General features: G+C 43.3%; 1 protein-coding gene across 3 annotated transcripts in view; it reads left to right on the top strand.

The window, feature by feature from the left end:
• Window positions 1-17,071: 17,071 nt before the first annotated feature.
• ZSWIM8 (zinc finger SWIM-type containing 8) overlaps window positions 17,072-26,843 on the top strand; it is a 66,452-nt gene continuing 56,680 nt past the window's right edge. For all 3 annotated transcript variants that reach the window (XM_075841656.1, XM_075841655.1, XM_075841654.1), the window contains exon 1: window positions 17,072-18,502. In XM_075841656.1, the coding sequence (XP_075697771.1) occupies window positions 18,325-18,502 (178 nt within the window). In that variant the 5' untranslated portion in view covers window positions 17,072-18,324. The remainder of the gene's footprint in view (window positions 18,503-26,843) is intronic.

Raw genomic sequence — 26,843 nt, 5'->3', positions numbered from 1 at the left:
GAAGTGAACCCATTTTGGAAACTACACCCCTCAATGCATTTACCTAGGGGTGTATTAAGCATTTTAACCCTGCAGGTGATTGGCACAAATTGGTGTGCACTCGATGTTGCAGAGTGAAAATGGGATTTTTTTCCATAGATATGCCAATATGTGGTGCCCAGCTTGTGCCACCATAACAAGACAGCTCTCTAATTATTATGCTGGGTTTCCTGGTTTTAGAAACACCCTACATGTGGCCCTAATCTCTTGCCTGGACAGTCGACCAGGCTCAGGAGTGAAAGCGTACCATGTAAAATTGAGGCCTAATTTGGCGATTTACAAAGTATTGGTTCACAACTGCAGAGGCTCTGATGTGAAATAATAAAAATAAACCCCTGAGAAGTTTCCCCATTATGGAAACTGCACCACTCAAGGCATTTATTAAGGTGTGTAGTGAGCATTTTCACCCCACAGGTCTTTTCCATAAATGAATGCGCTGTGGATGGTGCAAATTCAAAATTTATATTTTTCCCTAGATATGCCATTCAGTGGCAAATATGCCGTGCCCAGCTTATGCCACTGGAGACACACACCCCAAAAATTGCTAAAAGGGTTCTCCCGGTTATGACGGTGCCATATATGTGGAAGGAAACTGCTGTTTGGGGACGCTGTAGGGTTCAGATGGGAGGAAATGCCATTTGGCTTTTGGAGCGTGGATTTTGCTTGGCAGTAGTTTTGTTTGGAGTCTTACTTGTGTTTCCGTTTATAATGTGGGGGCATATGTAAGCCGGGCAGAGTATATAAGGGGCATAGTCAGGTGGTATAATAATGGGGTAAAAAAAAACAATAAAATGATCCATAGATGTGTGTTACGCTGTGACACAATCCTTTCTGCACAGGCCGGTGTCGCACTGATATATGGCGTCCTTTCTTATCCCCCTTTTGGTCCACACTCCGCGCCTTTGCAGTTTGGGGAATTTTGCCGGGAAAGTGTTGTCCTGGTATAATACGGGCACCCTCGCTTCCAGCGGATATGTTTGGGCCCTCCCTTTCCTGGTTCCCTAATTTTAGGTCCTTGATAAATCGCCTCTTCAAACAGAAGAAATGTTCCCCTCGGGCACAACTGCATATTTTTTTATTTCCTGACTTATTGGAGCCATAACTAATTTTATTTTTCATAGACGTAGCGGTATGAGGGCTGGTTTGTTGCGGGACGAGCTGTAGTTATTATTGGTACCATTTTGGGGTACATGCAACTTTTTGATCACCTTTTATCCTATTTTTTGGGATGCCAGGTAAACAAAAAAACGCAATTCTGGCACAGCTTTTTTCGTTTTTTTTTATACAGCGTTCACCATGCGTTATAAATTACATGTTAACTTTATTCTGCGGGTCAGTACGATTCCGGCGATACCTAATTTATAGAACTTTTTCATGTTTTACAACTTTTTGCACAATAAAATTACTTTTGTAGAAAGAATGTATTTTTTCTGTCGCCAAGTTGTGAGAACCATAACTTTTTAATTTTTTTGTTGACGGAGCTGTATGAGGGCTTGTTTTTTGTGGGACGAGCTATATTTTTTATAGGTACCATTTTTGGATACGTGCGACTTTTTGATCACTTTTTATTCTAATATTTGTAGGGCAAAGTGACCAAAAAACAGAGACTCTGGTAACGTTTTTTACGTTTTTTTTTTACGTTGTTCAATGCGTGCAATAAATAATATAATATTTTGATACCTTCGGTCGTTACGGTCGTGGCGATACCAAATACATATGGTTTATTATTATTTTTCAATAATAAAGGACTTGATAAGAGTAAAAGGGGGATTGTGTTTTATTTGATTACTTGAAACTTTTATTGTTTTCAAAATTTTATTTTTTGCACTTTTTTTTACACTTTTTTATACTTTTTTTTACACTTTTTCTCAAGTCCCACTAGGGGACTTGAAGGTCCAACGGTCAGATTTTTTTTTTTCTAATACATTGCACTACCTATGTAGTGCAATGTATTAGATCTGTCAGTCATTCACTGACAGCAAGCCGATTAGGCTTCGCCTCCCGGCGGGGCCTAAATCGGCTTCCGTAATTGCAGAGCAGGAGACCATTGTGTCTCCTGTTGCCATAACAGCAGACGCCAGTCCTGATTGCCTGTCAGGGCTGGCGATCTGCTAGTAACCGCTACGATGCAGCAATCGCTTTCGATTGCTGCATCGAAGGGGTTAATGGCAGGGATCGGAGCTAGCTCCGGTTCCTGCCATTACAGGTGGATGTCAGCTGTACAGTACAGCTGACTTCCACCGCTGATGACGCCGGATTAGCTCCTGACCCGGCGCCATCTTGCCGGCAGCTACGGAAGCCGATCAGGCTCCGCTGCCGGGCGTATCTTGACCGGCTTCTGTGCTAGGCAGACCGGGAGGCCAGTATTAGGCCTCCGGTTGCCATTGCAGCCACCGGAACCCCGGCAATTTCATTACTGGGGTTCCGATGAGCTGCAAACACCTTAAGTGCAGCGATCGCGTTTGAGCGCTGCACTTAAGGGGTTAATGGCGGGGATCGAAGCTAATTTCGGTCCCCGCCGTTACAGCCGGATGTCAGCTGTAAGATACAGCTGAGATCCGGTGATGGAAGGCACTGGCTCAGCTTCTGAGCCGGTCCCAAACATTCGGCGTATAGGTACGTCAAGATGCGGGAAGTCAATGCTTTCCATGCCGTACCTATACGGCAAATGTCGGGAAGGGGTTAAGCGAAAGTACAGCCTACAACTCTCCCGAAAGGAGAGAAAAGCCCTCCGGTCCCCTGAGAACCGGTCGGGCAACTTGAGGTGAGGTTCAGGAGGTGAGGTGAGGGGAACTACCAAGGTAGCATCAGGCTGGTTGACCCTCTGAGCCAGGGCCTGGACCTGTAGGGAGAGACCCTGCATTTGCTGAGCCAGGGTCTCAAGGGGGTCCATAGTGGTGTCAGGGACCAGGGTAGACTAGGTATGGGCTTGTGATTATGTAATGACGGGGATAGGGAAACGAACAAGTGAGCCCTAATCTACCCGCCACTCTGTCCCTGCCTACTTGCACCGACCCGCCCTAGGCGGCGGGGTACAACTGGGCGGCGGTCCCTACGCTCAGTAAGTGCATGAGACAAACATACAAGGGAATACAAGCAAAGGGAAAGGGGCAGTTGCCCACGGCAACACCATGAGCAACCAGAGTGGTGAACGAGCCAAGTCAAACCAGGAGAGCACGAGGTACCAAACGCAATGCAGGAGAGTAGTCAGTAAGCCAGGGTCAGTATGGAGCAGGATCAAATAGTTAGGAGCTGTAGCTGGGCCAGGAAACCACACGAGAAGAATCACAAGCAAAGGAGGAACAGGAAAGGCAGGTATAAATAGACAGAGGGCGGGAGCTAGCTCCGTCTGGCCAGGCTGCGATAGGCTCTCCCACTCCTAAAGTCACAGTCACACTGGCATTGTTGCGTTATTCACTTGCATGGATTTCTATCCGTTACACCCTTTTTAATTTTGACACATTACAGTATTCCTCCCATATTTTCATCATATTTACTTTGCGGCATATCCAATTTGAAACTTCGTGCTCTAAAACTACTTATTCATTGTCCTTTATTAATACCTCCATATATTATCTTTGAAGTTTCCTCATATTTTCCATCCGGTGTCAACCTGCGTACAACTCTGCCTCATTGTTTACATTTTTGTACTCATTACCTCGTGTTCCCTGTGTCGCTCCCTTATTGGTGGTTGAGACGCGGCCCCCGTCTCTGTCATTCACGGCGAGCCTCCGCTTGATCCACGTGACCGAATCGTGTCGATGCGGTCACGTGTTTCCGGTCTGGGCCTTCCGTCACTGGCATTGACGTGTGTGTCCAGTCTCGGCCGCGGTCAAGACAGCGACCAGTATTTAGACAGGGAAACACTATCTCATCAGCTGTGATACGCAACAGATGCACTCCCGCCAGTTCATTGGCTTATGTCCAAATAAAGGACCCCTGACCTCAACCCTACACCACCCCCAGACGAAGGCATTAGCGCCGAAACGCGCGTTGGGGTGGACCTTGGCTGTACCTACCTTGTTTTACTACCATGGGTATGTGAGATCTTTAAATATTGTCACTTACTTTTCCTTTTACTTTATCTTGCATGTTTTTCGTTCCTTTGTATTTAGCATGTTGAGTGGCACCTTGTGCTGCTCTATCTGCTCTCTTACTATTATGTAACCATCTGACACACTTGCATGTAGTCTGTGAGATTGCATATTTATTATACATTTCATTTGAACTGTTCTCTGTACAGACTGCAACTTTACGGATGTATACTTACATTTATCATCTTATTCCAGGACGCACATGCACTTTATATACCATTCCCTTGTGTAGCCACATGGTTTGATTACATTTCACCAGCCAAAGATCCCTGTTTTTATACTGTGGTTTTTTGGATTCTTTTTATATTGTGTAATTATTGTCAATAAAATATTTTTTGTATATTTCCTACTTTTCAGTCTTCCAGCGTCAATTTTTCTCTTTTGGTTTTTTCTCCCACTCCTAAGCCTGCCATCCTGAGTGGTGGAAGATGGAGTCAGTCTCAGAGACGTAGATTCAGGTGCAGACTGATTACCTATGGGAGTTAAGCCCGAAGCTGTGCCTGGCAGATCCTTTACAGCAAACCAATGAGCTGGCCAGGGAGAACTGCACCAGCTGCGACCCAAGATTGCACCAAAACCATCATTACCATCTGTAAACAACGGCAGCCCCCCATTTGAGACTTCCATCTCTTGACAAACCGCCCGGCCATTAAAGGAAGATAAAAATGATTGCCACACAAAAAAGTCCTTCCGCATGCTGGCAGTTACTCGAATAAAATTATCAGGACGCTGAACTCCCCTGGTCGCCAGTGACAACCGCCTAGAAAAAACCTGCTCCATGGGCATAATGCGACAGACAAATACCAACAAACCAAGTAAAGATTGCAGCTGACGCAACGTCACCTTCTTTGACCTGATCACCTGGTCAATCTGCGACACAAAACACGCCAATTTGTCATCAGGCAAACGAAAAACCATGAGAGTCGTATCAATTTCAATACCCAGGAATGACAAAACTGTGGCCGGGCCTTCTGTCTTCTCCTCAGAGATCGGTACACCAAACCTCGCCATCATGCAACGAAAGACTTTCAACAAGTAACCACATATTTCAGTATCTATAGGACCAACAAACAGAAAATCATCTAAATAATGAATAACGGAAGAATAACCTGACTCAAAACACACTACCCACTCTAAAAGGAACTGAACATCTCAAAATAACTACACGAAATCGAACATCCCATAGGCAAACACATGTCCACAGAAAAATGACTCTCCAAACAACAGCCCAACAAATGAAAACAGTCAGGATGGGCCGGGAGCAAGCGAAAAGCAGCCTCAATATCTGATTTCGCAAGCAACGCACCCTGGCCTGCAACTCGCACCAATTGGACTTCCACGTCAAAAGAAGTGTAGGAAACCATCGTATCCTCCCTGGGAATCCCATCGTTGACTGATGCCCCCTGCAGAAAAGATAAATGATGAATGATACGAAAACTGCCTCATTCCTTTTTAGGCACCAAGCCAAGGGGAGAGACCCTCAGGTTGCTATACGGGGGCTCCTCAAATGGACCCGCCATTCGTCCCAAATTAAGTTATTTTTGCATCTTTCGTTGCGCCACATCCACATTCTCCCTGACCGACTTCAAATTGTCGGACAACAACAATGTGGATGAGTAGTCAAAAGGTATAGGAAAACCATAACTAAAACCCTTAGTGATTAACCCTGCCCACGACGATGAAGAAGAGAAGGATACATCACTGGATGATGAGGATGAGGGCGCCCGATGTCTGCGTCTGCCATGGCGGCGATGTTTCTTACCACAACGTTTCCTCCCTCTCTTCGCCGGCGCCTGCGCTGGACCTGTGGAAGAAAAAAGGGACAGAGCAGAGGACATGCAACCATCACCAGCATCCTCGCTGGAGCCAACATTCCACGACAGATCTCCGCACAGACCGACACCCTGGTGAAGGGAGCAGGGGGGGGATAGCAGGTGACCGCTCAGCTCAGTTAATTATACATTTGGAGAGTGCAGTTTACTTTTATGTATATCTGCACTTTTTCTTGTTAGGAATGTCTAGGATATAGTATGGATAAGTGAGAATGTACCTAAGTATGACCTACATATTATATACAACTGTGATTGGTTCTTTAATAATGGGGTATTGTGAAATAGAGGCCAATAATGAAAGGTCTGTTAGGTGAAATAAAACCAAAATATATTAAAAAGGTCTAGATACTATTAGCTAAATGCCTGGGACTAATATAATGATAGGTATAAATATGTAGGTTCCATCCGATTGAGGGTATTGGCGGTCTTTTGGAGATAAGCTAGGACATAGTGAGGTCTCTGTCCGATATACTATTCTATGGACACAGGCATAATACACTGGGGACTTGTGCACGCACAGTCATCAGGGAGCCGTTCTTGGCTCTCTATGGAAACAGGAGACGCTTTATATGCAAAGTGGGGTATGCAGGAGCATGCGCAATGGGAATCTCAGGACGCTAGGCATTAGACGGGCTTAAAATACTACGTGCAGGTATATCAAGTGACGATTCACACATTTTTAACTAGGTTGTTTCACAAAGAACATGTGGAGATGTTTATAAATGTTATTATGTATTTATTTATTGTATTAATGTGTAGCTAAACATTCGACAAACTTCGGACATGTCCTAGTGACATGTCAGAGGATTGGATTGGTGGGGGTCCGAGCACTAAGACACCCACCAATCGCTAGAATGAAGCAGCTGAAGTACCCGTGTGAGCGCTCAGCTGTTTCGTGTCTGTTCGGCTTTTTCCAGAAATAAATGTATCGGAGTACGGACTCAATAGAAAGTCTATACTCCGATATCTATGCTTTCCGGAAAAAGCCGAACAGAAACTAAGCGGCTGAGCGCTCACACGAGTGCTTCAGCTGCTTCATTCTAGCGATTGGTGGGGGTCTCAGTGCTCGGACCCCCACCAATCCAAACTTCTGACATGTCATTATGACATGTCAGAAGGTTGTCGAACGTTTAGCTACACTTTAAGCACTTTTTTACACGAAATGATGTACAGGAAATGATGTCACGTACTTTGTACTATATAAAGTGTGCACTGAATCTATGTAACCATGCTTGATAAAGACCCATTTATGGGTTGAAACGTTGCAAGTGTTTTTATGCTTGGTGAATTAATCAAATACACTTCTTTGGATTGTCTTGAGTGCTGCAGTTCCTTTCTTCAATTTGCATATTGATTGTTTCCCTTGGACCGGGGATTCTTTGCTTTGTGCACCACCCATGATTGGAGAGTTGTCCTTTCCCGCTGGTGAAACCTATATGGCTGTGCTGCTGATTTCTTGATTATCTAGAATTCATTGGCCTTATGCACACGACCGTTAGGCCTTGTTCACACAGAGGTTTTTTTGCAGACAGAATTTGAACTGCCTGCAAATTCTTGCCGAGATTTTTGCCCATGGCCATTGAGCGCCGTAGACAAAAAAACGCTGTGAAAAACGCTTTCTCTGCCTCCCATTGTATTCAATAGGAGGTCAGAGGCAGAACCGTGGCAAGAAAGAGCATGCCACTTTTTTTTACCACGAGCTTCTAAAAACCACCATGAAAAAAAAACGCCTCCGCCTCCCATTGAAATAAATTCAATTTGGTTTCCGTGTCAAAATCAGTCTCAAAAAACTCGGTGTGAACTTGGCCTAATGGTTTTTACTGTCCGCAAATACGGATCCGACGGCTACGGATACACATCTGTAGCCGTCCAAAATTGCAGAAGCGCCCATAGACTTTTATAGGCGAGTCCGTGCCGCAATTGCGGATAAGAATAGGACATGTTTTTTAATTTGCAGATCATTTCTACAGCCCGGACACACATCAGTGAATATACGGAAAGGTGACCGGCCAATAGAAATAAAAGGGTCTGCCATTTCATCCGTAATTACGGATAAACATTACGGTCGTGTGCATGACGCCTTACAGGGGAAGGCTGTCAATCAAGCAAATTAAATAAATACATTATAGGTTATCCTAAATCTTTTCCTACAAAAGTATATATCAATCTGCTCAGCTCCTCCCGCTCTATCACATGCTGCCTGTAGATCAGGCAGAATTTTCCAACATGATAGGTTCCGTTTAATTCAATACAATAGATAAATGGAGCAATAACATGAGTATCTAGGCTAAAAAAAACGTTAATTTCCAAACAATAAGAAATCTGTTCAAGCAGAATATTTATTGGAAGCTGTTGTCTTCTGATAGTGCCTATCACTACTGTCATTGCAACAGTAATCAGCCAAGATTTTTTCATGTGAGACAATAGAAATGTTTATTTTCCTTTTTGCTGCAATATGAAAAGCTTTTTATATGAAAATCCGATCAAAGCTAAATATCTGAATAAATGCAAAGAGCATTGAAACATTCACTTCATTTGGGGCATATCTCTGCAGCTATGGCTTGTCTAAACATCTCCTGTACCAAGAACAAAGTCTGGATTATTCACTATTTGGTTTATATGTATGTCTCCAGATAGGGTTTCAAGAATGTGACATATTTTGGAGGAGAACAAACATGATATCCAGCCTTGTCACATGATATTATCTGCTTGACTTCTACACATAAGGTCGAGATGAAATCATGCACAGCTGTAAAAACCTACTTGGATGCTGGTGGTTTTTGTGCCTATGTGGCATTTTCTCAATATGTCCATTCGTAAAGACAGATGTCCTTAGGGAGCCTTTATGCCCGTGTATTCAAACATAAGCCCAATATAGTAAGTGATGAGCCAACAAAACGGTATACATAGAATTGTTATATAGCTTTGTACCAGAATGAATGCACTGTGCTTTACAAATAGAGACGTACAGTACATCTGTAAAGTCCAATAGTCCCCCTTCAACCACGTCATCCAGTTATATAACATCATAAAAACTGGACCTTTTAATGGCATCAATATATTCTATCAATCCTTACTGGTTTGATTTTCCAAGTACAAATGGGCTCTGTTTAAAGCATAATCCATGTTGTTGGAACGTTTCCTCCATGCTCAGCCACATCAGGACACTCGTATACATTAGCGGGCTCGTGCTTCTTTATATGAAACCATGCGTAGCTGGTATTAGAACTTCAGGAGAATATGAACTAAACCCCAAAAGTTGTTTTCTAAAACAAAATTCGAAATAAAATTTACTCTAACATGTTTCAATAAATTGATAGAACCTCAGATATTTCAATTAATTCACCATTCAGCCTATTTCGCACAGCAGTAAGTTTTTGGCATCAGTATTTGTAAGCCAAAATCAGGAGTGGATGGAAAACATGGAAAAGGGACAAATATTTTTATTACACTTTTTCTTTGTTCAGGTTCCACTCTTGGCTTTGGCTTCCAAATACTGACTAAAATATCACCATCTGAAAGAGATCTAATGCAAAGATGCTGGTTCTTGAGTCTGGAGTCCAATAGTCGAGGCAACTACACAATTCACAATAATAGTCCGTAGTAATGCAGTTACTTGCACTTTATGAGTCGCAATTCAAGGAGCTGTAATGCAGCAAGTTGGAATGAGGAGTAGCTGTAATTGGGTTGGCGCTTACTAATCTCGGGTGCGGAGTCTAAGGAATCTCTTCATTTTCACCCTGAGCCCCCGGAAGGGGTTATGGACTTTGTGAAAGGGGATTCCCAGGTCGCGGTCCTCAGGATAGTCCCCAAATGACGACTTGGCTGCAGGTGAAGGAGTACAAGGGAGAGAGGGATAAGATATGGTCAGGGGTATGCAGAATTTATAAGGGCCTGTTCACATCAGCGTTCGGTTTCCGTCAGACCTTTCCATCAGAGGAACCTATTAACGGAAAGGCAAATGGAAACCATAGCTCATATTTGCATTACCACTGATTTCAATGGTAATGCTTCCATTGCTAATGGTTTTCGTTTGTCTCCGTTCTGTAAGGTTTCCGTTTTTTTTTGAGGAAACAATAGCGCAGTTGACTGAAACCGAACGCTGATGTGAACACACCCTTACACAGGAGCGGAAGATCAGCCATGGTCAGTCATACGCAGGAGAACAATCAGGATTAAGTACAGGGAAGCTGGATCACTGAAAAGCCAGAATAATCAGGTACGGAGAGCACAAAGGTGTGGGTAAATATAGGGCAGCAAATACTGTGATTGGCTACATAGCAGGTACATTAACTAATCACCAAGAGCAACAAACACATTGGATCAAAGCTAGAACAAGCAACGCTCTCTGTAGCAGAGTTGTCAAGGCTAGAAAGAAAGACTGGAGAGTCCAGAGTTCTAGTTCAGGAAGTTCTGTTCCTGACATCTAAGTTTAATAAAGCAGTTTTTTTTGTATGAATGTGTTAACATTTTACATATTTCAGATCTTTCATATGAATCTAGATCTATTTCCAGTTCAGTTTCCCAGATTTTTAAATATTTAGGCACTTCTTGACCAGGAGATAAGAACTGTTTATCATACAGCGTGGAAATTATAGAGGTAAGGTACAATGCTTGCTAAAAAACATTCTTTACAGGGTACAAATAATCTTCTTCACCTATAGCCAGGTATAGAATCCCAGTATTGTTTATATAAAAAAGTGTTGAGAGTAACAGCAAAGTGCAGATGATAATTTTTTTTACTTTCAATAAACCCATAAGAGCTAAATACTAATTAGTTTTAGTGACTTTAGAAGAAATTTGCATCCTTAAGCAGTTTAAGCAAGTTCACTCATTAGCATGCAGTTTTGTCGATGTCAATGGTGTAAGTTACTCATTAGTAAAAAAAACAAAAACTCATTATGGGCACAAAGTAGCTTTAATAGATATATTTACAATGGCAGTCCTTTATAAAACATTCTATATACATGCAAATGACTCAGTACGTAATCATGAATAGAAGGCTTTCATAGAGATTCCTTTACAGCTTGCTAGAGACCCTGGGTGACATAGGAATAATAATTCACGTCAGAACTTACTACTTTTTTTTTAATTTATTGCCTCAATACACTCAGGATCACTCATTGGGTTAAAAGAAAATAATAACAGATTACTCTCTTTAAAAAAATTAGATGATCCCTCCTTATATGATCCCTAAATATGAGGCTTTACTATTGACATTTAAAATATCAATAACTCATGTCATAGTTCCTGAAGGATCTGCCTCCTTGCAGGGGTGTACACAGAGAAGAGAGGACACCCATGGACAATTAAAATGGGGCCCTCCATGTGCTGGTTTATATTACCATACCCCCATGCTGGGACAGTAGGGCCCATTACTTGTCTCCCTTCACATCTGTTCTTTGAGAGAGGAGGGCATGATCTTCAGGGAGGTTCACCCACTCCATTATTTGTTAAGTAGTGCTTGTTGATAGGGGGGACCCTGCACAGGCTCACAATTCACAGGGAAGAGGCCAACCTGACCTAGACATTTTATGGAGTATATAGCAACTGGACAATGGTCTTGTCTCTGTGGTATATATGCCCATGCCAACAAGCCTGCGATAAATTGTCCATTCTAATGGTATGTTAATACTAAAATTATTAACATTTAATATAACATTATTTATGTCAAACAGCTTCAGCTCAGCTGTTTGTATGTGCAGGTATGTCTTGCAACTGGTTTTTGCTCCATATAATTGCTGACTTTTTAAAAGAGAAAATGCATGGTATTAGATTTGACAACCATTTAAGCAACAAGGACCTCAGCAATAGTAATATATATATTTGAGATGCTGCTGATTGGCTGCTCAAAAGTTCCTGTTAGTGGAGCAGAGAGTTGTGCAGGAACATGGAGGAGACAAGTGTGTTCTATTATAGGGGAACTGAGTCTGGCACATATGAATGGGCACTGCTGTAACTACTCTATGTGCACTGCCATGTCATTATTTTACAGTCACTGAAATGTGGCTAACATGATTTTATGGGTAATTTTGAGCAGTTGACCCAATGAAATGGGTAATTCCATATAGTTAGTATAGTGTGAAAAGACACATGTCCATGTGGCTGTTATTCATTTGCTGGCACTGCTGTTCAGCCTACACTACTGTATAGCCACTCGAATTATGAAGGTGGCACCAATGAGTCGACAGGGCTGCCCACTATCACCATTGTTCTTCACTTTGCCCATGGAGCAGTTATCTATTCTAGCAGCCAATATTGTTGGCTTGTATTTATTTAGAGAAATTACGAGAAATGGTGTCACTCTAGATTGACTATACTTATATACTTAGCTGACCCTTGCTCGAAATAGCCAGCGAAATTGGTATTTTTTCAGTTATAAGGTAAACTGGTCTATTCTCTGTCACTACTAGAACTAATAAATCAGGCAGAGGTCACAATAAAATCAAAGGCAAAGTAAATAACATTTGAAGTGATATTTAACAAAGTTTTTCATTCCTGCACATCTCAGAACATAGGCGAGCTTGGTTCTGCAATTAATAAGTAAAATCGATTGGCTGGAATAAAGAAAATTAACGTTCCATCCTGCCCCCTTCATTGTTGCTGCCATTGGCGCTCTGAGGTCACTTGAGGCAGGCACTATAGGGGTATCAATGCCAAGCTCTTATGAGGTACTTAAAATGAATCTATTAGGGTATGTTCACATGCACTGTTTTCAGACGTAATTCGGGCATTTTACGCATCGAATTACGCCTGAAAAAACATCTCCATTACGCCTACAAACACCCGCCCATTGCTTTCAATGGGTTTTACGATGTTCTGTTCCCACGAGGTTTAATTTTACGCGTCGCTGTCAATATACGGCGTGTAAAAAGACGCCCGCGAAAAAGAAGTGCATGTCACTTCTTGGGACGTTTTTGGAGCCGTTTTTCATTGACTCGATTGAAAAACAGCTCCAATAATGTCCGTAAAATACGCAGCGAAAAACGCGAGTTGCTACAAAAACTTCTGAAAATCAGGAGCTGTTTTCGCCTGAAAACAGCTCCGTATTTTCAGACGTATTTTGCTAAGCCGTGTGAACATACCCTCATTGCGTTCTTCCACCAAATTAACATGCTGGGCGGTACAGTTGTTGTGGCAAACACTTGTTGCCCAAAGAGTCTCCAACACAGGTCCTAGTAATTAGAATGGAGAGATATGGAGACACAGGTAACACGCTGGGTGGTACAGTTGCCGACTCAACCATATGCATCCTGAAGAGTCTTGTGCACGGGTATCCTGTTCTGTTTAACCCCTTCCCGACATTTGCCGTATAGATATGTCATGGAAAGCTAGTGCTTCCAGCATTTTGCCTTATCCCTACGCCAAATGCATGGCACCGGCTCAGAAGCTAAGCTGGTGCAATCCTTGCCGGATGTCAGTGGTATCTTGTAAGAATAATTCTACTCAGACGGGGACAATCTGTTGGCCATATGAAGGATCCAAAGCATTGCTGGATACGCAACCAGTAAGAGGATGGAATGGAAATGGGGATCGTCTGCAGGAGAAATAGTAAAGAGAAAGAGACATTTTTATAATATTAATACGGCCAAACCAGGAGAATTCCTTCTTGTGCCAGGAATTGAGATCTGTGTGCGAAACTTGGCTAGTAGGGGAATGAAAGTATTTGTAAACAGTTGTGTAAGGTCACTACTTATATGTGCACCCAAGTATGTTATACCCCTAGAGGGCCAAGAGAAGGGGAAATTACTTTTGAGAAGCGACACTACCGAGGCCGGGAGAAAGACATTCAAAGCCTCAGACTTGGAGAAGTTGATCTTGAAGTTAGACCATGTTCTAAAACGGGACAGCTCGGACATCAACGAGGGGAGAGAGACATGCGGGTCTGTGAGGTAAACCAATAAGTCATCAGCAAATGCAGAGCACTTATATTCCGTCCTTCCTATGGTAATGCCTTTAAAATCCGGGATGTTCCGAATGGAGGCCATGAGATGCTCCATAACCAGGACATACAACGATGGGGATAGGGGGCAGCCCAGCCTCGTGCCATTATGAATAGTGAAAGGTGCAGAGAGGGAGCCATTTATTTTTAATTGGGCGGAGGTAGAGCGATAAAGTGCCATCATTTTAGCCAGGAGGGAATGTCCTAGTCCTACATGTTTGAGGGTTTGGCAGGTGGCGGGCCATGATATTCTGTCAAACACCTTTTCGGCATCGAGGGATTGGATCATGAGTGGGATGTGTTGAGTCTGGGCATGATGAATAATATCTAATGTTTTAAGGGTGTTGTCGCGGGCCTCCTGACCGGGCACGAACCCCATCTGTTCCGGGTGAACCAGGGTAGGAAGGTATTTATTCAATCTATTGGCAAGCAATTTGCCATGTATTTTGAGGTCCACGTTGAGTAATGAGATGGGAAGATAACTGGAGCAAAGTTGAGGGTCCTTGCCCAGTTTAGGGATAACAGCAACATGGGCCAAAGTGGAGCTAGGAGGAAACAGGACCTCTGGGGAAATAGAATTAAAAGCTTGGAGCAGAAGTGGCAGCAGACAGTCAACTAATGTTTTGTAAAACTTGGCAGTGTATCCATCCAGACCAGGACCCTTCCCCCTGGGAAGGTCTGATATAACAGCAAGGATCTCTGGAGAGGTGAAGTCCATATCCAGTTCCTCAGCTATTTCCCTGGACAAAGGTGTGAAGGGAGAGGAGAAAGATTCCCGACCCGGTGGGGGTGAGTGGGTGGGAGGACGAAGGTTATAGAGATCAGAATAAAATTTATGAAAGCAATCCGCTATCTCTGGGGTAGTGTGAACAAAATGGGCAGAAGGAGATTTAGTGTTCAGTATATGTGAATGGGCTATCCGAGCCTTTAAAGCTCTGACCAATATGCGTCCCCTTTTGTTGGCAATTTCATAAAACTTACTACGACAGACTTGAAGGGCACGCTTTTGGGCCGAGTCCAACAGACGTCGGGCGTCCTGTCGGGCAACCTGTATCTCCCGCAAAATCGGAAGAGAAAGCGCATGCTTGTGAGCCAGTTCAAGGGAGCTAATTTTTTGAAGAGCAGTTTTAAGGGAGTGAGCCCTTTCTCTTTTAAGGTGCGCTCCGTGTTTTATGAGGACACCCTCTGGGGTCGCATTATGCTGTATTGGGGGCAGCTAAGGGGGCATTATACTGTATGGGGGAAGCTATGGGGGCATTATACTGTATAGGGGCAGCTATGGGGCATTATACTGTATGGGGGCAGCTATGGGGGCATTATACTGTATAGGGGAAGCTATGGGGCATTATACTGTATAGGAGAAGCTATGGGGCATTATACTGTATAAGAGCAGCTATGGGGCATTATACTGTATGTGTCAGCTATGGGAGAATTATGCTGCGTGGGGCAGCTATGGGGCATTACACTGTATGGGTCAGCTATAGGAGCATTATGCTGTATGGGGCAGCTATGGGAGCATTATGCTGTATGGGGCAGCTATGGGGCATTACACTGTATGGGTCAGCTATAGGAGCATTATGCTGTATGGGGCAGCTATGGGAGCATTATGCTGTATGGGGCAGCTACGGGAGCATTATGCTGTATGGGGCAGCTATGGTGCATTTTACTGTATGGGGGCAGCTATGGGGCATTACACTGCATGGGTCAGCTATGGGAGATTATGCTGTATGGGGCGTTGTACTGTATGGGGCAGCTATGGGGCATTATAGTGTATGGGGCAGCTATCGGGGCATTATACTGTATGGGGGCATCTGTGTGGGCATTAAGCTGTATGGGGGAAGCTATGGGGCATTATGCTGTATGGGGGAATTTTTTTGGGCATAATACTGCAGAAGGGCATCTTTGTGGTCATTATACTGTATGGGGGAATCTGTGTGGGCTTCATACTGTATGGGTGCATCTATGGGGGCATTATACTGTGTGGGAGAATCTGTGTGGGCATTATACTGTATGGGGGAATCTATGGGGGCATTATACTGTATGGGGGAATCTGTGTGGGCATTATACTGTATGAGGGAATCTGTGTGGGCTTTATACTGTATGGGTGCATCTATGGGGGCATTATACTGTATGGGGCAGCTGTGGGGGCATTATACTGTATGGTGGCAGCTAGAGGGCATTATACTGTGTGGACTGAGCTGGGTGTGTATGGGTGGGGATTGGGCGGGATTAGAAGCGTGGTTTAAAAGGAAAAAACTTGCCGTGTTTGTCCCTCTTGGCGTTACTTGAAAGTTGTCAGGCATGTTATAGATTCACATAAGATGGTACCCCCGTGTCTGTTACACACTAAGGGTATGTGCACACGACAACGCCGAATACGTCTGAAATTACGGAGCTGTTTTCAGGAGAAAACAGCTCCTGAATTTCAGACGTTTTTACAAGTGCATGCGTTCTTCGCGTCGTCTTTTACGGACGTAATTGGAGCTGGTTTTCATTGGAGTCTATGAAAAACGGCTCCAATTACGTCCCAAGAAGTGTCCTGCACTTCTTTGCCGTGGGCGTAATTTTACGAGCCGTCTTTTGACAGCGACGCGTCAAATGACAGCTCGTCTGCACAGAACATCGTAAGACCCATTGCTAGCAATGGGCAGATATTTGCCGACGTATTGGAGCTGTCTTTTCAGGCGTAATTCGAGGCGTAAAACGCCTCCATTACGTCTGAAAAGAGGTCGTGTGCACATAAAGGAACCTGTGACACTCAGAAATGTTGGGGCCAATAGAAACGGTGTCATTTATTTAATCTCATTGAATGAATGCAAGAAGAGATGTGGAAGATCATAAATAATTGATAAATACCCTATAAATACGTTTTATTTGCTGAAACCATTGCAGCCCTTGAAATGCCTGTACAACTGTGGATTGTTTTTTTTTATTTTTTATGGGGGCATCTGTGTCTGGAACATTACAATGACAGCATCGTTTTGCGACATTTGTGAAGGGCGAGATGAGTTGTTGCATTATGTTACAGGGTATATGTCTTTGTGTGTTGTAACTGCAGAAAAGGCCTGCGAGTCCTCCTGACATCATAGATTACAGCGAGCATTCCAGACTGTCACTTCCTTTCCTCTGTTCTTTCACACACCGGCTCTCGCTGGTGAAGGAAGCCGGAAGCAGCGGGGCGGAAACGGGGATCAGCTGATCGAACTGTCCCCAGGTAGTGCTGGGGAGAAGAAGCCGAGGCTGGCGGGGGAGGGCTGGATACTGGACGGAGTAAGCCTCTGACAACGACCGCTATAGAACAAGGTGCACCTAGAATAGGGAGAGGAGGCGCGCAGACAACGGATCACCTCTCTCCCGGCCACACGGGGGCAGTGTAAGGGACAGCAGTAAGGGGGCTTTTGTTCAGTCAGAGGAGCTGATAAATCCCCTCCGGGGGCCCTGACATAGTCCTCTTCTGCCCAGGCTGCTGCTGCTACTACTAGATCCCCCTGTTTATTTACACCGCAGTCAGGCTGACATCGGAAACAAAGGAAGCCGAGGAGAACAAAGAGAGGACAGGGGAAGGCTCCCCAGAGAGGGGCTCAGAGATCTCCTTGTGACAGCAGCCTGCATCTTCTGTGACAGCTCGTGTCTTATCTGGACAGTAACCTGACCATCCATCTACCCAGGAGGAAGACTTCTCCCTGCACACAGCCATACAACTTCAATCTGAAGACAAGCAGGGGAAGAAGTAATAACTCACTAGCAACAGCAATTTCTGGATTGTTACATTTTTTTTTTTTACCAAGATGTAAAATTGTCATTTTTTTGGGACAGGAATCAATTTGCCACTTTGATGTGAGGCTTGTTGACTTTTTCTGTTCAGGACCCTTCATCTGCAATGTAAATGTTATGGTTTAGGAAGTAGCTGCAGGAAGTTGGAGTTACCTTTAGTGTAACAATTGTAGAACCAGTATGCATAAAGCATGCAGCCCCTGGGCTATAATAGCGTAGACTCGGATACCTCTCATGCTCCAGCTTATCTTTAATCTTGGAAGATGTTCTGTCATGTAAGTTTCCGTATGGCCGGGTGATCTATATTTTGTTATATGTCAGCAGATTAGATTGAGCACAGCGTATGTCTAAGGTCTGAGTATTACAAAAAGCACAAGTGTAAAACAAAAAACCACCTTGGTATAGGTGATGTAAAAAGCAGACACTTGGAGTTTTATACAAAAAAAAATTCAATTTCCCATTAAGAATGTGGTGATTTCTTAAAGGAAAGTGACTCCATCAAACACAGGACTGCAATCCGATATATCTATTTTTTACATTGAATTTTTCCGTTTTTTTTTTTCTCATTCGAGCGCTCCTGAGATTCTGACACCTGTTTATCTCAACATTCACAAGTCCCTTCCAGCTCAGACCATTGGATGTAATGGAACTCATGTTTGCAGAGTGGGAGGACGGGGAGAGATTTTCTTTTGAAGATTCAGATCGGTTTGAGGAGGACTCCTTATGTTCTTTTATCTCCGAGGCGGAAAGTCTCTGCCAGAATTGGAGAGGATGGCGCAAACAGTCAGCAGGGCCCAACTCCCCTACGGTCAAAATGAAAGGTAAGTCCTACTTTACATCCACCCTATTGTTGTCTACCAAAAAGTGTCCCCCATGCATGAAAAAAAAAAAGTCAGTGTTGTCAGATTCCAGAACAGGTTGGGAAGAAGTGATGTGATTGGTTGTTGTTGGCCCACTGACTGGTATTTTAGACCAGCTTTTATGCCTGAGGCCCAGTCTCTCTCCAGATTGTCCTTCCTGTTGGGGTCTTCAGACTTCTCGCAGTACAATGGGGTTCTTGAATATAGAAAGTGATGACGGTGAGTTTAATAGTATTTAATGTTTGATGGATTCCTGTTGTTGAATTTCTTTCGCTTGTTACCGTCAAATTTTGCATTCTGTTATGTGATCGGAGGGACTCGGCCGTCGTCTTTTCAGCACTATTGTTGTAAGGTCAAAAACTATCTTGGTATTCATTTTCGCCAATTTTATCTACATGTAATTTGTTGTTTTTTGGCTTTTCTTCTTGAAAGGTTGTTCTCTAAGTTTCCAATGACGACCAAGAATACGTTTTCTGGTCCATTCCTTTCCTAGGCTGTCAAACAAATTTGCCCTTAAAGAGCACTTGCCCCCTGTCCATTTCTTTGCACGTGTTGCAAAAACTTTGTCTTTTATGAAACTTTGCAGTATACAATATTTAAAAATACAAATGTTATACTTTTGTATTTGTCCATCGCAGAGGGAGTATGTTGGGTTTAAGAAAACTTTCCAACAGGTTCTCCACCCTAAACATACCATCATGGCTTTATAATGAGATTCTGCCTATCTGGTGTTATTTCCCCCATCTCGTGTTATTTCCCCCATCTCGTGTTATTTCCCCCATCTCGTGTTATTTCCCCCATCTGTACTGACGTAGAGCGTACTAGAGAAGAAGCTGTGGAGGCCAAGTATTACTTGTTCAGAGCCTGGCGTGGATCAAATAATGAGCTTATTGATCATTGGCCATATTTCACTAGTATGACCTGTCCAATGGGCTGTTTATAAAAGAGCGATGGGTAAGTGTCCGATCTCTGGACCCCACCGAGAACCAAGGCTCCAAGGTCATACATATGGCCATGCTTGGAAAGCCAATCTCAATTGAGATGGAAGGGTGCAATGGAAATAGCAGGGCATGGCCACTAATGCCCCTTGTTCTTGGCATTGGTGAGTGGTCAGTAGCCATAGATCTCTCCGTTATGACCTGCCAATACAACTAATCATAAAATGGAAATATAAATGCTATACCCCTTTATACTGACAAATATGAAGAGGTAGATGTTGCTGAATATGGCACAAGGAATAAACACTATTCTTTCTAATGATGTAATTGTATTGATAAGTCTGCGTCATTCTATACACCAAGCTGCTGCTAATCTATTGTTAACAAAAAAAAGAATCCTATGTGTAACTATGGCAATGGTTGAAGATCATAAAGTGTTGCAGTAAACCTGGAACCTTCTGTGAATGCTGGGACTCGGTCATATTGTTTGGTGTGAGTGACTGGCGAAGGTGTTAAATACTTCCCATTGTGTGGCACAAGTCTTCATGTAGCACCAAGGTTATTATGCCTCGTACATATTGTGTGGATGTGTACAGCTGAGCAGGCACATATAGTCACAGGCTGAAGACTTTATGGCAGTGATTCCCACCCAGGCTTCACCAGAAGGCAACCGCACGACCTGTCACTTTTACAGTAGAGATGGCATACTGACGTCAGCCTGCCCAGAGAAGAATGGCATAGGGGCAGGAAAAGCAGGCAACAAATCTCCTTCTTTGAACACAATTTTGTTTTATTAATCTGAGTAGTTTGAACAACTTCTTGATATATTATTATAACGGTGAGAACATTTGTTTTTCTCATTCGGAGCTCCAAGCCCCTAACAGACTTAAAACGTAACTTTCTGATCTTATTGCATATTATTTAACATGGAGCTCAGTAATAATAATCTTTATATTGCGCCAATATATTCTGCAGCACTTCACAATTCAGAGGGAACGTGTACGGACAATATCAGACGTTACATAGTGACAAAACTAATTTAAAAAAGAGCAGTGAGGGCTCTGGTCGATGGGGGAGACCCAAAATGTAAAAAGTGCTTGTTTTGTACAATAGTCCAGCCATCTTTTATACATATGGGGTGGTACACATAAAGCTGCATGAGCCGTCACCAGCCAGTGTCTGTGTATGACAGATGCACTATATGGACAAAAGTATTGGGACACCTACATGAGCTTTTATGACATCCCATTCTAAATCCATTGACCTTAATCTGGAGTTGGTACCGGCTTTGCAGCTAAAACATCTTCTACTCTTCTAGGAACATGTTCTTCAAGCTGTTGAATTTTTGCCCTTTCATCCAGAAGAGCATTTGTGAGGTCAGACACTGATGTTGGAGGAGAGGGCCTGGCACGCAATATTTCAACCCAAATGGGTTTGATGGGGCTTAGGTCAGGGCTCTGTGCGGGCCAGTTGGAGGCTAGAATTTTCCAAAATGACTTGTTATGCTGAAGCATTAAGATTTTTTTTCACTTGAACTATGGGGCCTAGGCCAACCCAAGAAACAACCCCATAGTATTATCCCCCCTACACCAGACCTTACAGTTGGCACAATGCAGTCAGGCAGGTGACGTTCTCTGGGCATTACCCAAACTCCGACTCGTCCATCGGGCTGGCAGATAGAGAAGTGTGATTCATCACTCCACAGAACGCGTTTCCACTGCTCCGGAGTCCAGTGGCGGCGGCTTTACACCGCTCCATCCGATGCTTTCATTGTGCTTGGTGATGTAAGGCCGTCATGCAGCTGCTCGGCCATGGAAACCCATGCCATGAAGCTCCCGGGGCTCAGTTTTTGTGCAGCTGTTAATGACAGAGGAGGTTTGGAGCTCTGCAGTTATTGAGTCAGCAGAGCGTTGGAGACTTCTATGCACTGGGCGCCTCCACACTCAGCGATCCCGCTCTAACTTTACGTGGTCTATCACTTCGTGGCTTCGAGTTGCTGTGGTTCCTAAACACTTCCACTTTGCAATAATATAACTCTGTTGATTGTGGAATATCTAGGAGGGAATTTTCACAGACTGATTTGTTACAGCGGTGACGTCCTATTACAGGACCACACTGGAATTCAGTGATCTTTTTAGAACGACTCGTTCTTTCACAAATATCTGTAAAGGCGACTGCATGGCGAGGTGCTTGATTTTATACACCTGGGGGAATGGGACTGAATGAAACACCGGAATTCAATGATGAAGAGGTGCGTCCTAATACTTTTGTTCATATAGTATATGAAGTGCATTAGGGTGCAAGAAGTGTGGGGGTAACTGTTGAATGAAATGAAATTGTCACCAACTGATTCCTGCGGCCTGCCACTTATGTGGAATGTGCATTCTGAACAATGCAGCGCGATGTGAGGAAAGAGTCTGGTTTATTCATGAGCTGCCCCCCCCATCCGCTTACAGATTTTTCCCTATTAGGTTTTGTTCACACGGACAAATGTCCTGTGAATTCTGCTTGCCAAATGACTTCCGTTGTTTTCAATGGGAAAGCGCCCCATTGTTCATATCGGTCGGAATTGAAAACAAGTGACGTCACTTCTTGCGGTTTCTGCTCGAAAACCGCATTGGCTAGTCTCATACAGATTAGTTCCATTGAATTGGGCTAATATTGGGGTTAATCTGTGTGTAGAAATGCAGAAGTTTTATACTGCAAAACCGCGGCAGAGATCTAAGGGTCAGCTTCAGATTTCTAGCGTGAAATTACTGCCAAATCCACGGCATTTTTTTCCTCAGTGAAAATCCTCCAGGTTAACAAGGCCTTAATGTGCGTAAAATCACTTAACGAGGCCTTAATGTGCGTACAATGGCTGCCTCAGGTGCACGGGGCGGGATTCCTCTCAGGTGACGTGCAGGCTCACCATTTTTTTATGGCATCTCCACATACACATGTCCAAGTAGAGGATGATATCCTGTGGGATTTCTGCTACAAAATGACACTAATCCCCTCTCAAATTACTACAAATTATTTAAAAATAGGTAAGAGAGTACATTTCTTGTCAGATTTCTTCTTAAATCCTGAGAAAATCTATCTTCTAGTCAGATACCATTCTCACATTTGCTGGCAAGATTACCTAGTATGTATTCAGTCTTATTTGTTTTATTCGATGAAATATAATACAATTTTGTGAACCGTCAGCATATGCCAGGGCTGGCTGCTGCTATATACTACACTTTATAATACTTTAGGTAATTATACGGACCAGGTTTCTGTGGTAAATATCTACATGGCGGTGTCCACTTCTGGGAATGGTGTAGACTTCGTTATTTATATCATCTTCTTTTAATTCCTGTCTCCTAGTCATAGGCCTTCTAGTCATAGGTGATGTCCCCTGATATGTGACTGGTGAGACAGACCCTGCACCTCTGAAGACCAGCGGATGTGAAGGAAAATGGCCTGAGTTTGCTTGAACATAAAAGATGCTTCTTTCTATATCCAGAAAGCTGTCAATAGTTTTCGCTCCATTATTTGTTCATAACATTTACATACATCCGAAGCTGCCAAGATGGAGGAGACCTGCAATGTAGCAGCGTCCATCTCTGTGAATACACTCTAGACAATGCCGTATTTCACTCCTCAAGATGGAACCTGGGGAGAAAAGAGGAGGTACAGCTCCTTTTCCTTCCCGTTAAAATCATATGGAAACCTGGTGGAACGCAACTTAACAACCGTTTTAACATAGTCCTAGATCAATATTGATGGCGTTCGCCATCTAATGTGTATGGGACCAACCCGACAATAATTCAGCCCGTTGGATTTCGGCATGTTTATTCTTTGGCTTATCCCTCTCTCCTTATGACGGTTAAGAGAAATGTTCAGCTGCTCTGCTCATTCATGTTGAAGCTGTAGTCTATGGGGATAGCTGTTTTCTGAGTCTGAACATTCACGGTGGTACATGATGGCTTGACCATGTATTATGGCTGGTTTGGTATGGACCATTAGGTGGCGGATTAATGAACTTGAGAAAAGTCTTGTGAGGCCATCACCTGCGGCTTCCTTCACGGTTCCTAGTGCATTTTGAATTGTAATGATTTATTTTAATTGGGCTTGTTTTGCAGCTATAACTTCCTCCACTCTTCTGGGAAGACTTTCCACAAGATTTTGGAGTGTGTCTGTTTGAATTTGTGCCCATTTACCCAAAAGAGCATTTGTAAGGTCCGATGCTGATGTTGGGGAAAAAAGGTCTGGCTCGCAATTAGCATTTCAATTCATCCCAAAGGTGTTTGATGGGGTTGAGGTCAGGGCTCTGTGCAGCTACTCCAGTCCCTCCACTAAGGCCCTGTTCAGAGTTTTTTGGCGAGTTTTTTTGATGCAGAAACCGCGTTGGAAACAGAAAACGCATTCCATTGATTTCAATGAAAAAAACACTCGCAGGAAAAAGAAGCGTCGTGACCTTTCTTCGGGCGTTTCCGTCTCTGACCTCCCATTGACCTCAATGGGAGGCATAGAAAGCGGTTTTCCTGAAGGGATTTTGAGGCAGATTTTTCCGCCTGCAAAAAAACTGTGTGAACAGGGCCTAACAAAAACTGTCTTTGTCGCCCATAGCAACTGGGACTGGCACAGGGCAAATGTGGTGCCTATTTTTAAAAAGGGCTCTAGGTCTTCTCCAGGTAATTATAGACCAGTGAGCTTTACATCCATCATTGGGAAAATGATTGAGGGGCTATATACAGGTTTATGTGACAAAAAATAGTATTTCACGTGACAGCCAGCACGGATTTACTAAGGACAGAAGTTGTCAAACTAACCTGATATTGTTTTTATGAAGAGGTGAGAAGAAGCCTAGACAGAGGGGCCGCTGTGGATATAGTGTTTTTGGACTTTCAAAGGCATTTGACCCTGTCCCTCATAGACGTCTAATGGGTAAATTAAGGACTTTTAGAAAGTATCGTTTGTAATTGGATTGAGAATTGGCTCAAGGACCGTATCCAGAGAGCTGTGGTCAATGATTCCTACTCCTGAATGGTCCCCGGTAATAAGTGGTGACCCCAGGGTTCAGTGCTGGGACCACTATTATTCAACTTATTTATTACTGATATAGAGGATGGGATTAATAGTACTATTTCTAGTTTTGCAGATGACACCAAGCTATGTAATATAGTTCAGTCTATGGAAGATGTTCGTGAATTGCAAACGGATTTAAACAAACTAAGTGTTTGGGCATCTAGTTGGCAAATGAAGTTTAATGTAGATAAATGTAAAGTTATGCATCTGGGTACTGTCAGGGTAAACTTCCTTTTCCCCTGTTATCTCACACAGAATAACCACCTCTGTAAATTGAAAACTGAAAGCATGCATGGAAAAAAGTACACCAGACAGACAAATGTTGGTAGACCTCTTTTCCTCCGTCAAGTGGGAAGTGAACTAACTTTATTTGAACAAAGAAACCCAAAAGTTCCCTCCCTAGAGATGTGGGACGTGCTTAAGCCCCATTGGCTCCTCAGCTGTAAGTTCTTCTGTACACTCCTCTTGCATTCCAGGGGCGGTGTCTCCATAGGCGTGCCCCTGATACATGGTCCATTTTGTTAGATTCTAGTTCTTTGTGTAATATACTGATATAAACATACATATATGTGAGGATAATATTTTTGCAAACAATATACATGGTAATGATCCCTGACAGTACCAACAACCTGCATGCATCATATGTCCTAGGGGGAGCTACACTGTTGGAGTCACTTGTTGAGAAGGATCTGGGTGTACTTGTAAATCATAAACTAAATAACAGCATGCAATGTCAATCAGCTGCTGCAAAGGCCAGCAAGATATTGTCGTGTATTAAGAGGCATGGACTCGCGGGACAGGGATATAATATTACCACTTTACAAAGCATTAGTGAGGCCTCATCTAGAATATGCAGCTCAGTTCTGGGCTCCAGTTCATAGAAAGGATGCCCTGGAGTTGGAAAAAATACAAAGAAGAGCAATGAAGCTAATAAGGGGCATGGAGAATCTAAGTTATGAGGAAAGATTAAAATAATTAAACCTATTTAGCCTTGAGAAAAGAAGACTAAGGGGGGAAATGATTAACTTTATATAAATATATGGATGGTACATACAAAACATATGGTGAAATCCTGTTCCATGTAAAACACATAAAAAAACAAGGGGGCACTCCCTCCGTCTGGAGAATAAAAAGGTTCAACCTGCAGAGGCGACGAGTCTTCTTTAGGCCGGATTCACATGAGCGTGTCCGTTTTGCGCACGCAAAAAACGCTGCGTTTTGCGTGTGCAAAAGGTCCGTCTGTCATCAGCATATGGTGCGCGGCTGAGTGATTTTCGTGCAGCCGGCATTATGATGACACTCTGGTTTTATATTTCCAAACAGAAAAGCACGTGGTGCTTTTCTGTTTTCATAGTTTTTACTACTGTAGCGCGCATCACGCGCGGCACCCTGAAGTGCTTCCGTGTGCCGAGCCCGATTTACACGCACCCATTGACTTCAATGGGTTCATGCAGCACGAAACACGGGCAAGTATAGGACATATCGTGAGTTTCACGCAGCGGACATACGCTGCATGAAATTCACTGACAGTCTGAACGGCCCCATTCAGCAACATAGGTCCGTGCGACGCGCCTGAAAATCACACGCGTAGCACAGACGTATTATACGTTAGTGTGAATAAGCCCTTACTGTGAGAACTGTGAATCTATGGAATAGTCACTGCAGGAGCCGTCACAGCAGGGACAGTAGATGGCTTTAAAAAAGGCTTAGATCATTTCCGACAAAAAAATATTAGCTCCTATGTGTAGAATTTTTACCTTCCCTTGGTTGGACTTGATGGACATGTCTTTTTTCAACAGTACTAACTATGTAACTTTGTAACAAATCACAGCATAACTTTTATTTCTTCTAGTGCACTTGAATTTTGAAATCTGCACTGTGATTGGTTGCTGTATGCAACTCCTCCCCTGTTTATGGACTTTGCTTTGTGCACTTGGGCACAGTCTGGAACAGGAAAGGGCCTTCTCCAAACTGTTGGAACTAAGCCCAAGACCAATACCTCTCCTCCAACAAATTTGGCAGTAGGTAGGGTTCTCCTGGCATCCACCAAACCCAGATTCATCCTCACCAGATAATGAAACGTGATTTATCACTCCACAGCAAGGATGCCAACCTGATATGTTGTTGTTTTTTTAGGACAACTTATTCGAAAATCAACGACCGCAAACATTTATTACGAACAATTTGGAAAACCACAATGACTCATAAATATTATACGTAATATGTCTATAGCTTAGAATAGTGATATGAACACATTAGCAGCATGTACTGTGACCTCTAAACCAATGATAATTTAAATCTCAATAATT

Source organism: Rhinoderma darwinii, chromosome 11, assembly GCF_050947455.1.
Source record: "Rhinoderma darwinii isolate aRhiDar2 chromosome 11, aRhiDar2.hap1, whole genome shotgun sequence".
Classification (NCBI taxonomy): domain Eukaryota; kingdom Metazoa; phylum Chordata; class Amphibia; order Anura; family Rhinodermatidae; genus Rhinoderma; species Rhinoderma darwinii.
The sequence above is the reverse complement of the archived record's forward strand: the minus strand, read 5'-3'. Positions and strand labels throughout refer to the sequence as shown.